Source organism: Caretta caretta, chromosome 12, assembly GCF_965140235.1.
Source record: "Caretta caretta isolate rCarCar2 chromosome 12, rCarCar1.hap1, whole genome shotgun sequence".
Taxonomy (NCBI): Eukaryota; Metazoa; Chordata; order Testudines; family Cheloniidae; genus Caretta; species Caretta caretta.
The window spans coordinates 36,068,327-36,085,274 of NC_134217.1; the positions used below are offsets into that span (position 1 = coordinate 36,068,327).

Genomic DNA, 16,948 nt, shown 5'->3' on the forward strand with positions numbered 1-16,948 from the left:
TTGCTAGAGTTAAATCTAGTCTGCCCATCTGAGTCAGCCCGGTATGTAACCAAAGGGAGTTTTGATTTCAGACATGTACGTAGGAGTAGGTAGAGATGTACTGTACTATCGTTACGTGCTAAACCTTGCTGCTTCCTGAGCTTTAAGAAGTCATGGATTGAATTTCTGAGCTGTACGTCGCCAAAATGTATGAACTGTCAGGATACTGTTGAGTCTTTGTTCGAGATCCTTCCTCGCGTATGCTTATTGCAATGATAATTCTTTGCTGCAGAGAGTCCATAGTGTGTGAACAGAGTTCAGCAGGCTAAACTGATGCCGAAATTAAAGGGAGCTGTAATTCTCAGCAAAGCCACTTGTTACCTTGTTATTACTTTGCCTGCATTCTATGCTCAGAGCAGAACAGATCTAGGGCTGGCCAGAAAAATTCCATTACGTGAAAAATATTGACGTTTCAGAATTTTATTTCCTTCCTCAGTGGAACGAACCAAGCCCCTTTGAAATTTTTCATGAAAAAACATGAGATGCCCCAGAAGAGCCAACTCCCTTGGTGGGTGGAAGATCTAAACACAAATGTCTCATCTGCAGAGACTTGAACTTGGGTCTCCCATGTTCTAGAGGCACACCTTACCCATTGGGCTATCACCTCAGCTTTTCTCGTGCTCTCCCGGCGGAGTTATTTCTCTTTGCATAAATAATTAAATATTCAGTAGGCCATAGCAAAAGATACTGACTCTAGCCCAGTAGTTCGAGCACTCACTGGGATGACAAAATGTCAGCCAAGCAAGCAAGCACTTGGGTTTCTTTATGTGAGCAGAGTATGGCGCTCGGCATTATAAACAGGATTCCTCTGTGGTGTTTGGTTGCTGTCATTGAAGGCAGGAAAATTTCCCGTTAGAGGTTTAGTGCTTGATCACTATTAAAGAGTGGGGACCCAAAGCTGTGAGGCATCCAGGGCTATCAGAACACTCTACGAACCAAAGAATCCAAGGCCAGTTGTGATTTTCTTACTGCTTTCGATTGTAAAGCCAGGTATCAGTCCATTCATTTTCTTTTGCAGCACACTGAGTGGTAGAGCCCACAGCTGAAAGGTCAGTGCAATTTTATCCAGTGGATGAGAGTGGGTTTGTCCGTCTGTCTAGAAAGAAAATCCTGGCAGACAGTGTGATACTTTCTCAACTGAGAAACTTTCGCAAGTGTCTGAACAAGTTGCTGAATGTCTGACAATTTATGACCTGGGAATTGTTTCCCCTGGTGTATGAAGGGAAGAATGTTTCCAAAGGGGAGTTATGTTGCTGTTATTAATGGGACACTTTGATTTGAAACAAATCTTTTCTTTATTTACTTCCTTAGTTATGCACCAGCTTCCTCTTTTTTGGTAGATAGCCCATTAATTAGGAGTGATCTCTTCTAAGGAATGATCAGCATCACGAACAAGTCTGCTGGTCTTTTATGGGGAGGGTTCCAGAATCTGTGGGTTTCTTTAATGCAGTGATCATAGAGATGGTTGCTGGTCTTCCTCCATCCCAACCCCATCACTGGGAAATCATCCCGGAGACCAAGTCCCAGTACCAGGAAATACAGTACAATTGTTGCTGCGTTCTCCTGATGCAGAGGCTCAGACTGGATTTTCCAATGTCACATGTGCAACTAGAGGAACATGGCCAAGTTCTTACCCTTTAAGGATCATCACAGACTTCACTGCTTTCTGTTCCAAGTGCAAGGCACACCTCTTTGACCTTGCCTTCTCTACCAAACACAGAGCACCACATCTATGTATTAATAACAACAAACCACCTACCAAAACAAGACACTCCACTGCACACACATCTCACTCTGGGGAGAGGATGCAAAAAACAAACACATGGCAGAGAGGTAGCCATGTTTCTTAATGCGCTGCTGGAAGGAACTCAGATACTATGGTGATGAGTGTGAATAAGACTGTGTATAGAACAGGATAGAAATAAAGTAACCCTCCATAGGCACATCACACAACATTTCTCCCAGTGGTGTGAGTGTGGCAATAGCGTGATGGGGACACAAGCCACTGAGAAATGTGACTACATCATGCAAACCTCAGACAACTTCCTGTTCATTTCAGGGTCCCATTCAGAAGTCTCTTCCCAGGTTTTCAAACGTTCCAGGGCGTTGCTGCATCAAATCTCATGGGCTTAGAGCCTCTCTACAGACCACTGAAATCAATGAAAAGATTCCCATTGACTTCTTCAGACTTTGGATGAGGCTCTTAATCTTTCTCTCTGCACCCTTGCCAGCTTGCTCTACTCATCTTGCACCATCCTCTCTTACTCTTGCTCGCCACTCTTACTTCTTGAGCTGCCTCTTCTGCAGCTCTTGGCACCTGGACCCGCCTGCCTGTATTTCTTCATGTCGTCAACGCTCAGCCTCATCTTTTCTCCCTGGCTCTGATTTCCCACCCACTTCTGTTCCAATTTGAATGAGACAAAGTGGGAGAGGCAATATCTTGTATTGGACCATCTTTTGCTGGTGAGAGAGACGAACGGTTGACTTTGTGAAACACTTTGGGGATAATTTGGAGACAATGGGACCCATGCACACAAGGTTCTATTCCTGGCTCTTCCACTGACCTGCAGGGTCATCTTGGGGAATCAGGGTGATCAGGGTCATCTCTCTATGCCCCTATTTTCCCTCCCAGCCTTGACTATTTTCTAGCATTTATTTAGATTGAAAGCTCTTCACGGCAGGGATTGTCTCTTACTGTGGGTCTATACGGCACCTAACTCAATGGGTCTCTGCTGTCAGTGGGAGACTCTAGGTTCTACCATAATACAAATAATAAATACCACTGGAACTTCTCCATGTGGGTGCAAGGGTCTGTCCATGTGGATTTCGTAGCAGAAGTAGGCCCTGAAATTGAAGGGCATGTTACACATATGCTCTCCTACAGGTAGGACATGCTGGAACACTCATTAGAGAAGCCATTGTAGTCAGTAATCATTTTCCCCCTATACAACATACTCATAAAATTATTACTAACATTAAAATAACTATTTAAATTGCTGTATGCAGTGTTGTGGTACCCACGTTGATCCCAGGATATTAGAGAGACAAGGTGAGGGATGTAATACCGTTGGTCGGCAAGAGAGTGGTCCAATAAAAGATATTTGCTCACCCACCGTGTCTCTCTACTTAAATTGTTGACAGTTTGAATAGTATGTATTTTATGGATTCATAAAATGACTAGCAAATTGTAGAGTTCTCGATGATAGTAAATAGCTGTGATCGGTGATGACAGGGAAAGGCAATCTCTGACTCATCGCATGACTGTCCTCCTTTCTCTCTTTGAAGCTGTGCAGAATGAACGGGACAGGATTAGCATTCGCAGGAGTAGCTATGAAGACAATGGATCCCTGTCAATCACTGTGCTGACCCAGGCCGAGGCTATGGCACAACAGGTATGAACTACATTGATAATCATCATTAGAAGGGGATTTATGGCCGCTTCATCTGTGAACTCGTCCAACTAAGCGGGGATGAGTCTATTCAGTCCTTGGATGGCACTTAGATGGAACAACTAATTACAACAGGAAGCAATATTAATGATTCTCTCTTGTTCTCTCTGGGTCATTGCTGACCCAGTGCCCAAGCATCCTAGCATCTATGTCCTGGCTACAGGTCTGAGCAATTACATTCTACCTACCAATTCCCCCCGGCAGTCCAGCAGGATACGGTAGTCTTCTTTGCTTCTTATCCTAAATTGCTGCATTGCCTTGCTGTCCACTTGATTTGCTTTGTTTCACCCCAGAGGTGGCTGCATTTCAATGATGCATGAAGAGATTCCTGTAGGTACAGTATATAACTTGTTAGGAACTAGGCTTCCCTCAGTATAAATGCAAGATGGGGGGAGGGATAGCTCAGTGGTTTGAGCATTGGCCTGCTAATCCCAGGGTTGTGAGTTCTAATCCTTGAGGGGGCCATTTAGGGATCTGGGGCAAAAATTGGGGATTGGTCCTGCTTTGAGCAGGGGGTTGGACTAGATGACCTCCTGAGGTCCCTTCCAACCCTGATATTCTATGATATTCATTTTTGGGGGGGGGGGAGAGATAGCTCAGTGGTTTGAGCATTGGCCTGCTAAACCCAGGGTTGTGAGTTCAATCCTTGAGGAGACCATTTAGGGATATTGGGGATTGGTCCTGCTTCAAGCAGGGGGGTAGACTAGATGACCTCCTGAGGTCCCTTCCAACCCTGATATTCTATGACTAAAGGTAAAGAGCTACATTATAAATCTGCAAATGTCAGAGCATTATTAGGGTAACAGTTGTAGAAGAGCAAAGAGCTAATAAACTAGGATTTAAACCCAATGGTCCCATCATCTTCTCCTCTCTCCCTTCCTCTTCCATTACCACACACTCCAAGGTGTAGTTTGCTTTAAAAAAACAAATGAATAAGGGCATCTTTTTAATTGCCAATACAAATGGTCCTTTTCTTCCAGACATATGGTGCGGATTTTCTTTACATATAAAAATGTTTTCACTTCAAGAATTGCTGCATTCGCAACATGCATTAGAAAGCATCGCCTTTCAGGACTTGTCTGCGGGCAACATTAGGGCCCAGGCATGACTCTGAAGTGCAGTAACGTACTCATCAAAGGGCACCATGGAACATTTAGTACGCTGCAGCAGTACCCACAAGAAACGTTACAGGGTGGCAGGCTGGCATATTGTAGATTCACACCCTGGCTTGTGAGGCCTGAACAAGTCCTTAGTTAACACTGCTGGGCCCATTTGTCATCATTGACCTTTGAAAAGAGATAGGAAGATTGATGCATGGGGTTGTTTGTATTTTATAACAAGCTGCTGCTTGGGAGACTGGGTGAGTTGACTGAGCTGCTTCTTTGGGTCTGCCATATTAAATAAATTGGCAGGGCGCTCAGATCCTGTGCTTTTGACCAAAAGAAAGAAAATCCCTTTGTCAAGTCCAACGAGTCGGATGTAAAACACACAGACAATAAACTGCTCAAGTCACTATCCCTCTGTTTCAGAGTAGCAGCCGTGTTAGTCTGTATTTGCAAAAAGAAAAGGAGGACTTGTGGCACCTTAGAAACTAACCAATTTATTTGAGCATAAGCTTTCGTGAGCTACAGCTCACTTCATCGGATGCATACTGTGGAAAGTACAGAAGACGTTTTTATACACACAAACCATGAAAAAATGGGTGATTATCACTACAAAAGGTTTTCTCTCCCCCCACCCCACTCTCCTGCTGGTAATAGCTTATGTAAAGTGATCACTCTCCTTACAATGTTACTCCCTCTGTTGTGACACAGCACCACCTGGTGGAGACTGCAAACATTCTTGCGTCATTTACGTTCAACACTGGATCCAACATACAGTTCTCCGCAAATCGTTATGAATGTCAAACATTATATTTGAGATAGGACAAAATTAATGGCTCTATGGAAACCATAAATCCCGTGATATGTAGGAAACACGTATTACGCTCTACTTGACCAGACATTTTGTTCAACAAAGCAACACGTAAGTCTGTTCTACATCCAAATTCTGCTTTGTTTTTCTTTCAGTACTCAGCTCTGAGTCCAGTGCACAGTGCTGACATTGCGATGAAGAAGGTTGCAACCATCAATGATGTGTGTGAGTCCATGAAACAGCAGCTTTTAGCCCTTGTCGAATGGGCAAAATATATCCCAGCGTTCTGTGAACTTCCACTGGATGACCAGGTGAAATAGGACTCTGTGTCTGTCACTCCCTCAATCCATTTATATTTAATATAAACACATAGTCCCTGCTCTTTAACATCAAACTGGGTGATATTCAGTAGAATTCACCATGTAGAGCAAGAAATTCCTTGCAGGAGAGGTGGAATTTCAAAGGGCCAGGCTTTTGTTATTACTAATTCATTAGAAATGATTGCCACCCACTGAAGACAAGAAAAATATTGCATATAATCAGCTGAGCCAGCACTGGGAATGATGGGTCAAAAGGGAGGTTGTATTTTTTCTACCGTTATCTGCTGGTAGAAGGATACAATAGCCACTGTTTCCAGGGCAATATCAAACAAAACGTGTTCTCCTTTGTTCTTTTGCTTTGCAAAACGAGTTTTGCTTTAATGTTTTGTAAATGTAATGCTTCTAACATCTAAAGAGTCAAAGCTATAGTCAAGTTAGGGTCAGATTTTGCTCTCAATTACCCCAGGAGTAATTCCATTGTCTACAGTGGAGCTATTCCAGATTTGCACTAATTTAAATGAAAGCAGAATTTTCCCCATTCTGTACACATCAATCACCTGACTGTTCCTCTGTCTGCTGTCGAAGTGTAATACGCTCTGTTTCTTCCCTGTGATCTGCAGGTTGTCTTGCTAAGAGCCCATGCAGGAGAACACCTACTCCTGGGAGTTGCTAAACGGTCAATACCATATACAGATTTTCTATTATTAGGTAAAATAATATAATTCATTCTTGCTTTGAAGTTTGCACAGATTTACATGCTGGATAATCATTATGTATCCTGTCCATCTGCAATTGCCCTTGCATTCAACTAGCTAAGGTATATTTCACCTGTTATGCTTTATGCTGTTAAATTGTTGCTACTTTTCTCTAGAGGTGGCCGCCCTGCCATGGTGGATAAAGTCCTTTTTCCATAAAGCCTGTACATCTGTTTGTAGACCAAAGAGCTTGGGGAACTTTCTGGATGTCAGACAATATATAAATAGGCAAGATCATTGTTGTATTTTAGCCAACAAACTGTCTTGATAATTCAGGCTGCTAGAATGAAATTTTTTTTGTTATGACTAAGAAAAAAAAATTAAATACAAATTAAACTGTGGCCCCTTGACATGGTAACTTCAATTATAAAATGACACCAAATTACATGCAAACATGCACCTTCCACCCCTCTGCTTCTATAGCATTGCTAGAATGTCGATATAAAGCTGGGTTTCAGATTTTGCTTCCCTCCTGGTTTAAATTTAGGCACAATAAACCTTGTAGCAACCCAGCTTTGGAACATTGGAGGGCAGACTTACAGTGAGTTTGGAGGAAGAAACCTGCATGATTTGCTCTCTGTTAGGTTTATGCCTCTGAGTATCTAATTCATAGATTCCATAGCCAGAAGGGACCATTGTGATCATCTACTCTGATCTCCTGTATATCACACGCCATAGAACTTCCCCAAAATACTTCCTAAAGCAGAGCTTTTAGAAACACATCCAAACTTGATTTTAAAATTGTCAGTGATGGAGAATTCACTATGATCCTTGGTAAATTGTTCTAATGATTAATTACTGTCACTGTTCAAAATGTATGCCTTATTTTCAGTCTGATTTTGTCTAACTTCAACTTCCAGCTATTAGATCCTGATATACCTTTCTCTGATAGACTGAAGAGCCCATTCTTAAATATTTGTTCCCCAAGTAGGAACTTAAAGACTGTAATGGTCACCCCTTAAATTCAGGGCCGCATCTCTGCATTCCAAGGAAAAACCCATAGGGCTACGGGTAAGAAAATCTCCATGAGGTTCTCTGTGAGGTGCTTTCTTCCCCATGGTCCACTGAGGGGGGGGACAAACAGATCATGAGGCTCGTTCCGAGAACCCAGATATTGCCAGGATCTGCACAGATACTGAAGGATCAGCAGAATGCCAGGTATCCTATGCTACCTAACAGCGTTGGTGCTCCAAAAGAGCCGCTCTGATAGGACTTCCACAGTCAGTGGCTTCCATAGGAGTCCTCTTTAAGGAGGATTGTTACTTCCCAGGGCTGTACTGTCCTGCTGGGGAATCTCCACAGAGCCAGTGAAGAGATGACGTGCAGCCTCTCAGCCTCATAGAACTCCCACTGCATAGATCCTCAGACTCATGGATAACTTGGTACTGGCTCAACGAAAAAGCGAGGGGAGAAATACCGCAGAGACAAGAGCTCACTCCTTATCTCCAGTCCAGGTGGGGAGACTCATACATGGGTCTTGGAGGCCTTGAGTTTTAGTTCAATGTATTTGTGCTGGAGTTGGAATCGTCAGAAAATTAAAATGATGCTTTAGCTAGAGACAACATGTAAATGTTACCTCTGCTAATGCATGTTGAACGCTCACTGTTCTACTAAGCATTTTGGCTCTGTCCACACTGCAAAGGGAAGGTGTGATTGCAGCCTGGGTGGGCATGGGTGGGCATACCCATGTCAGCTTTAAGCTAGCTAGCACGAGGAACAATAGCAGTGTAGACATGGTGGCACCAGTTTCAGCACAGGCTAGCAACCGGAGTCCAAGCCCTCTAAGGTCCCTGGATATGTACTTTGCTTGCTAACTTGTCACCAATCTACACTGGTATTGCTACCTGTGCTAGCTAAATTACAGCAGACACAGGGATGCATACCATGCTGCCATCACCTTGTCACTTTGCGATGTAGTCATCCCCTTAGATACTAATGCCTAGACATTAAGGTAATAGGTCCTTTAGAAATATTAAAGAGAGATTAGATCAGATATTTAGATTAGATAGATATTCCCTTGTAATTTAAGGTGGTGTTTTCTTCTACCATTTAAAAAACTGTCAGGATTCTCCACTGCAGATGGGGGGAAAAGGTTGGTCTCAACAACATTATGTTGGCCAACCTTGGGTAAATTAGTTCTACAAAAAATTATACATGAGCAAGGCTATGATTTAGTCATGGAGGTCGTGGAAGTCACGGAATCTGTGACTTCCAGCGACCTCCGTGACTTCAGCCTGTGCTGGTCGGGAGCTGCAGGGTCCCCCACTGCCCGAGGGTACCCCCACTGCCTCTGGCTGCCGCTACAGCTCCCGGCCACCGGGAGCAGTGGGAGAACCCCCCCGAGCTCCAGGCCGCCGTGGGTGGTGGGGGAAGTCCCCCAAACTCTGGGCTGCCGGGAGCGGTGGGGGAACCCCAGACCTCCTGGAGGCAGTGGGGGAACCCTAGAGCTCCTGGCTGCCCAGGGGAGGCGGGGGCACCGCACAGCTCTCAGCCCCCATAGATGGGGGGGACCCCCTAGAGCTGGAGGCAGCAGGGGTACCCCGCAGCCCCTAGCCGCTGCCGGCAGCTCCTAGCCCCTCCGCAGCTGCCCTGCTTCCGACAGTGTGGGGACCTGCAGATCCCTATTTTGTCACCATATTTTTAGTAAAAGTCACAGACGGGTCACGGCTGCTGTGAATTTTTCTTTTTTGCCCGTGACCTGTTTGTGACTTTTACTAAAAATATCTGTGAAAAAATCTTAGCCTTACACATGAGTTATGATAGTCTTGTGGTCAGATGCTCAGACAGGTATAACAGGATGTTACTCAGCACATAATGTCAACCTGATTTGCATGAATGGTTATGGCAACTGCGTGCACAAATTGGGTAATTAAGCACACAAATGCATCTAAGTAGTTATTCGCCCATGTCAATTCTGAATTTGACCATGAAACTGCATGTGCAAATTATACACACAATCACATGCTGCATTCTGAAAATATGGCTGTTGGTGTCTGAAGAAATGGGTGATTTAATAATGCGCCTTGTCCAAAGAGCTGGTATAAATGGCTGAGACATATGTTTTTTCATCTTCTCAGGAAATGATTTCATCATTCCAATGCACTGCCCAGAACTGGAAATTGCTCGCGTAGCCATTCGAATCCTGGATGAGTTGGTAAAGCCCTTACGTGACATCCAGGTTGATGACAATGAGTATGCATGCCTTAAAGCGATCATATTCTTTGACCCAGGTAAGTCTCTCAGATTTACCAAACCACTATCATCAGTGGCAGATCATGGGATTCCAAGAGAAGAATCTTGATAGGACTAAAATGGCACATAAGTGGGTGGAGTGAGGGGTCCAGTCTGGGGTGGGGGGGGAAGAAGGAGGATCATTTATGGCATTTCTTGAAAATTCCATTATTGTCGATCCTCCTTCATTTTGTGGTGCTCTACTCCCTCATCTCCCCTAAGAAGCATAATTGCAAGGTTTGTAAGTATTAAAGCAAAGTATTTGCTCCAATCCGAGACACATGCAAAACCTTACAGAACCTGCAGGAATTGAGCTGCTTCCAGAGTTTGGCCTCACTCAGTGATGTATATCAATAGAAAATGAGGACATGCATGCCTATATTTAATTTTTCAGTGAATTAACCAAGCAACAGAATGGGAATTAAAACAGGGACCAGGAGGGAGCATAAAATCTACAAATGGTTAGGCCATGAGAAGTGTTGATTGCCTGCAGTTTCCATCAACATCAGGAAGGATGCTGCAACGTCTCACGGTCATGGCTTAAGAGAGCAAAATGACAGAATAAAGAGAAGATTTGGGGAAAAGAGAACGGGAAATTAGGGCCTGCTCCGAAGCCCGTCAGGAGTCTTTCTGCTGACTTCGGTGGCTTTGGACTAGGCTCCAAGTGAGACAAACGAAGGCACCTTCCAGGGCTTGGGAGAGCATGACAAATGCTTGGGCTCTAAAAAAATAACACTCTTTGGGCAGGCCAGTGTCAAATAAGTGATAAGAGTTGAGCTGTTTGATCAAACGTTGCTGAACCCTGGGCTAGACTCAGCAGGGGGAGTGATACAAAGAGCAAACCATGACTGAAGGGGATAGGATGGGGCCACCTCGCAGACAGGAAGAGAGGAGGGCATATCAAAGGCCTGGCCTGCAGTAGAACTTCAGAGACCTGCTGCTTTCCTAGCTCACATGGTCCTGAACAGCGGCGTTTTTTTACTCTAACCCCTTGCTGAGTGCTATCCATCCATCCTTCTGTCCCTCCCCCCACACCTATCTTTTTACTCACATGGCCCCCATTACTGTAATATCTGAGCCCTTCACAACACTGAGATCCTCTTTCTTCCCTGCATCTTGAGTCCTTTTATCCCCACTTTACAGCTGGAGAACTGAACCTAGGCCAACGCCAAATGAGACATTCTTCTACTGGCACTTACTTGTCACCATATGTGTCTTCAACTCATTTAGCCCTTTCCTGTGTATCTGGAGGGCTGCAGCCTTGAAGCAACATACCTAATAGGAGAGGACTCCTTAGTCTATACTCTTCATGAGTGTCCTGAAGAGACTAAACTGCAGGCACCCAGCCTTACCTACCTCTCCTTAAACATTGAAAGTTGCTTCAATTCTTTGGGACAGTCTGGGTGAAATTTCCAAACAGCCTAAAAACCACCTGGACTGGCATAAGAAAAGATTTGTTAGGAACATAGAGAGAAAATCCAATTAAAATAATAGAAATGCACTGCATATCACATCTAGGCTTATACGCTGCAAAAGCAAAGGCAGATACCATAAGTACCATCTCCATTAGTTACAGTATACAAAGCCTCTTTCCTGGTCCAGCAGGGCAGTGTATTTCAGACCCAGCCTGCGTGTGATCCCTCAGTTAGCCCTTTCGGGTTACTGTGCCATTCCCACAAAGGTATTTACACAGTTGAAGTCCCCCAGGAGGATAGGATGGTCTCTCATGAAGCATGCACTGGATGGCTCCCAAAGCCATTCAGGATTATTTTCACTACTTTGGATAGATAGTTTTTGATCCCGATTTCCCTTTACTATTCTATATAGGTTTTTATACTGAGCTCATCCTTTAGTATCTGAGCGCCTGCCAGTATTGCATTAAGAAATGTGACTACACAGCCGTCACACGTTGTTTGTTCTCTCAGCCTCCCCCAAGCGAGACACTTGTACAGAGGGGGTGTCTTAGTTTGGTAGTGTCTTTTTTTTCCCCCCCCCCCAACTATAAATATCGTTGTAGCTTTGTTTTGATGTTGGAGAAGGCAGGCCAAAGAAACGTGCCTCGCAGCTGAAATGGAAAGTGGAACGGTGTGGGAAGGGGTTTAGTTACTGGGGGAGTTCATACTGCAGTCTCAGACCAGCCCCCCGAGAAAGTTGGGTCTCCCACACAGATGAGCTTTACTCTTATGTTGAGGGTTCCATTGTGCCAAAGGAGGGGAGTTGTCAACCGCAGTTTTCATCCTGGAGCTTTAAAACAATCCTTCAGTTTTCCCGTGCCCAGGCTGTGGAGTGCTTTGAAGATACGAGGCAAGACTCTGAACTTAACTAGAAAATCTATGGGGAATCTATTGAAAATCTCTACCACATTTACACGAGGCATTCAGGCAACAGCTGTTTCTTAGCTCCACCTTCACAATCTAACTAACTTCATATTTATGCCCCAAAAGAAGTGACTTGGTTTTTCAGATGGGCTGAGCATGCACTAAATTCAAGGGCAGCAGCTGGGTCCTCAGCACTTCGCCCACTTCTTTTGGGGCATAAATAATTTTAATCTCCTATTCTTCATATCTTTCCCTTTGCTTGTTAACATGGGTGGCAGGTGAAACCCACCCTCCCCACACCCCTGACCAGGGAAGCTAGCCCGCTGGCCCCATCCCTTCTGCCCGAGGCCACAACCACCATGGCCAGAGGAGCCCGGAGCCCCCCTCCTGCAGCCAGAGGAGCCCTGTCTGGCCTGCCCCAGCCACACCAAGCCACTGGCCAGCCTATCCCAGCCATGCTGGCCAGCCCAACTCCCAGGCTGGTCCCAGCACCAGGCTACTGGCCAGATCCAGCCTGAGCTGCTGGCCCAATGCCCGGGCCGGCCTGAGCTGTCCCTGGCCACCCTGGCTGCCGGTGGGCCCAAGCCCCGAGCTCCAGGCCACCGGCTGGATCTGAGCCCCTGCCAGCTTCAGGGGAGAGGGACAAGGAAGGTGGGACAGAGTGTGGGCAGGGCCCCAGGGCCTGGGTTAGGGGACACTTAGCCTCCCCAGGCCTCTGATACCCATCACCCATGCTTGTTAATCATGCTACCTGCATGACTCAAACTCCTATTTTCCTACCATTCCCTGTAGACATTGCTCTGCTCCCTGTGGGATATGAACTATTTCCAGATTAACACTGAGCTGCCATATTGCCACATTAGAGCCATTCCAACTTCTAGTCTAAAGGAGAAATATTTTTTAAAAAACCATCACTTGCCATATCGGTGTATTTAATCTTTTCTTCTAGAGTCTGGCTGACTGCGAGAGCTGTCCCAGCTTGTGTGTGTTTGTGTGTGGAGAGTGTAAATTGTCTGTCTCTGTCTCTCAGACTGTAAAGGCCTGAGCGAACCTGGCAAGGTGAAGAACATGCGATTCCAGGTGCAGGTCAACCTGGAGGATTACATCAACGACCGGCAGTACGACTCACGAGGGAGGTTCAGTGACATTCTCCTCCTCCTGCCACCGCTCCAGAGCATCACCTGGCAAATGATAGAGCAGGTCCAATTCATGAAACTCTTTGGTGTGGCAAGGATTGACAGCTTGCTGCAAGAAATGCTTCTGGGAGGTACGCCCCCGCTGAGATCCTCTTTCTTCCCTGCATGCCTTGAAAACCGTGAGTATTTCAAAGGCCTTAACAACAATGCTAACACCAATGCCGTATTTAGGGATGCCCCAGGTTGATCAAATTAAAGAGACTTTGGAGCCAGATCAGCAGTTGATGTACATTGGCACTGAAGCTGATGGATCTATGGTGATTCATGCCAGCTGAGGATCTGACTCTTTTTTCATTAGCTCATGCATGGAACAGACACCCCTCTACCCCCCTTCAAGGGTACAACATTTTGTAGTAATACAAAAAGCAAATTGTAACCTTGTGAAAACATCAGATTCAGGGCTGAACTGGGGGCCACCTGCAAACAGGGTGATTGGCCACAGATGAGTAGCCAAAATGCTGGAGCTGGGAGCAGCAGAAATCAAGTTCTTTTAGGTAACTAAGATGACAGCGTCACAGTTGGAAATGGTGGGGTGCCACAGGAGAGAGGGGAGCAGGAGGAGGGGACGCAAGGGACTGAGGAAATTGGGGATACGTCTCCTGGTGATCCCGCTACCAGCGATTCTTCCGCTCCCTGTAAAAATGTGCGGCGTGCCTCAGGTCATAGGAATGCTTCTGCTGGTTTGTAGTTTAACAACAATGGGGAGAATGACTTCTTTTCCATGCTCCTATGCAGGAACCACTCTTGATGTGCAATACCAGTCAGGACCTTCCAACCTCGACCTGGAACCTCTGCCAGGACACGTAGCTTTACCAAACATGAGTTCTGTGATTCACACAATTCCAGACCGTAGGTGTCCATCTTTATGCTATTGGCAGGCATAGTGCGGGGATTGGGTAGGAAGCTGCTGGGCCTATAAGCTTAGTTTGGTTTATTTAAGCATCACGCTTAGACTTTGTGGGGCTAAATGGGACCTGTCATGTGTTAGATCCAGCAGCAGGAGACAAAATAGGGGTCTAAACCTCAGGATCTTCCTTAGTTTTTAGCCAGGCAAAACTGCCACTGAAGACAATGCACTGGGTCTTACATCTCACTAGGCCCTATTATGACAGCGTCATCATTCCACTTATAATTTAAGAAAATATTCACAACCAACATCCCAAGCATTCAAAAATCATGTCAACCCCACCCTATCCTTTCAAATCATGAGATTTTAAAAACAAACTCCAGATCCTTTTTATTTGCCTTCTAGGTTTTACACCTTTAGGTTACACACTTCCCAGGTTTCTTCCACAACCATAAGGGCAAGAAACTTACTTTTTATACATGAAAGCTGAATCCAGAAGCAGGGATTTTAAGACCACCACCAAATAGCACAAGACTCTCAATAAAAAGCAGGAGCATTGGTAATGCTATTCTTTATGCACAAAGGTAGAAGTGTAAACATTCAGAAAGTAGGGCATACAGTAGCCAGTGAGATCTGTTTTATTATATGCGAAGTAAATTGTCAGCAAAATAGAAATTATACCATTCAACCTGCGTGAAAGGCAATTTCATTAGGTGTAGAATCTTTAAAGCTTCCAGTAAACTTTTGTTGAGGTTTTTTAAGAAAGCCCACTGATTTTATTATTCCTTTCATGGTAGCTTAAGGTTGGTATTCACTGAATTGGCAGATGGCCCTAATTCTACCCCTTACATTTTTTCCATAGTGTGGACTGAAACTTAATAGAAACGCTGTGGAAAACTGGCTCTCCCCATTCCCATGAACTACCTCTTCCGCTCATACTCATAGGAACTACGGCAAATGTGTGCACGGAAAAATAATTAGCAATAATGTCTCTAAGATAAACAGCATTGAAAATTGAGCTAAACTAACAGCTAGGCACAAGAAGGGGAGCCAGCATCATGTGACCAGTTAGCACTCTGCAGCCTACCACCAAGTCACAGAGCACAGTAAGAGAGTCATTGCTCTAATTAGAGATCAGCACTTTGAAGTGGGAACACATTTTCCCAAGGACTATTTATAAGACAATGCAGTACGTTGCTTGGTAAAACTCCTAATAACCCACCCGGCACCGAGTCCCTGATCACAAAGTGAAAGGCGGAAGAAGCTACCTGCATTCACAACAGGCTACCCCACCATTTTGGTATCACCTGTCCTCCAAGTGTTTTGGTGCAAGTCGAGAGCTGGGTTCAGTTCCTCAGATTGCGTGTGGTACCCTGGACAAGTCATTTAGTCTCTCAATGCCTCAGTTCCCCATCTGTGAAATGGGGACGATGAGCCTCACCTCCCTTATGCAGCATGTTGAGAGTGGTTGCTGAAGAACACGTTGTTAAAATGAAGCTATTAGCACTTCCCTACCTTGCAGAGTTGCTGTGAGAATAAATGTGTTACAGACTGCAGGCCTCAGACACTTAGGAACTTACATGGTCCCCACGATCAAAGAGTCATTTCCTAAATAAAATTAATAAAACAATTTAGAAATTTTGTTATGAAAAAAGGTATTAACCATATCAACTATTGAGGATTGTTTTTAAAGCTAGCACATCTTTAGTTATTTCATAAAGACAACTCAAGATAGCCAAGAAACTATGTTAAGGTACTGCATTTAGTGCTGTTCATGAACTTGCATCTACACCACCATCTTGATCCTTGTGACTCTACTTTGGTGTCTTTAAGCAGATACCGTGCTATTCAAAACGTTGTCTCCTAATATGTTTTAATTCTTTGTTTTTATTTTTCTCCCTTCCAGCATCTCCAGAAACATCCCTTCCTTCTCCATCTACCAGCACAGGAAGCGAAGACTACAAACCAGGCCCAACCCCAGGGCCAGAGGCCCTTGTGAAAATACTGCCTCAGACCATCGTACCCAAGCAAGAGATTTTATAAGGGACAGGCAAAAGAAGCCAACAGCAATACCCAATGTCCCTATGTAAAGTTAAACCATCCCTGCTTTCTGCCATGGCAACGCCCAGCAATTGTCTGCTTATAATGAGATCTCATGATGACACCCTTTCCTGTCAGTGATTAAAATGGCACTGTCAGACTGTGGCTCACCAATGTTCTCTCTATATCATCACCCTCTTTACTGGAGGAGCCTGGACTTGATGCTGTTGTTCATTTTAGAACCACCAAGACTGTAAGCTGGTTGGAGCAGGGACTTCTTGCTTCATGTTTGTACAGCACTGGGGGGTCCTGACTACAGAAATATAAATAAGTATCTCATATCTCTATGGTTGATTGCTAATGAGCATGCTATAGCTCAAATAGGCCATATGAGGAGGTCTGTTTCTATTAAAAGTTGAAGTACACGCCCATCACTCCTGCTGTCATTCAAGCTAAATCGAGAAAGCCTGTCGGAAGCATAGATCAGAGGTGCTCTTCATAACCTGCAGAGTATGGCTTCCTTATTTCACACAGACCTGGTATTGTACAAGATTTTTATGCTGTTAGTAAAGAACATATAATGCTGTGGATTATGAATCACGGATCTTACATTTAGACTAACCTGTGCTTAGGGCTGTTCAGCTATTAAAATATAACAATTCTTGAAACCTGAAGCCCATATTTGGTCTGTGACAAACATCCTGGGAAGGATAAAAAAAGTGTTCTTTATTCTAACTAACTTGGTGTACTCTGCAGGAGGCAGAATTTGTTTAAACATCTGGAACCCAGCTTCCGCATTTCTATACTTCCATTCGGTCTTTTATAAATCTAATGTGTTG

At 44.7% G+C, this 16,948-nt stretch overlaps 1 protein-coding gene across 1 annotated transcript in view; it reads left to right on the forward strand.

The window, feature by feature from the left end:
• LOC125645380 (hepatocyte nuclear factor 4-beta-like) overlaps nt 1-16,721 on the forward strand; it is a 42,302-nt gene extending 25,581 nt beyond the window's left edge. Inside the window, exons 4-10 of the mRNA XM_075118449.1 lie at nt 3,325-3,431; nt 5,558-5,713; nt 6,343-6,430; nt 9,555-9,707; nt 13,057-13,341; nt 13,958-14,071; nt 15,976-16,721. Of these exons, the coding sequence (XP_074974550.1) occupies nt 3,325-3,431; nt 5,558-5,713; nt 6,343-6,430; nt 9,555-9,707; nt 13,057-13,341; nt 13,958-14,071; nt 15,976-16,112 (1,040 nt within the window). The 3' untranslated portion in view covers nt 16,113-16,721. The remainder of the gene's footprint in view (nt 1-3,324; nt 3,432-5,557; nt 5,714-6,342; nt 6,431-9,554; nt 9,708-13,056; nt 13,342-13,957; nt 14,072-15,975) is intronic.
• The last annotated feature ends 227 nt before the right edge of the window (nt 16,722-16,948 follow it).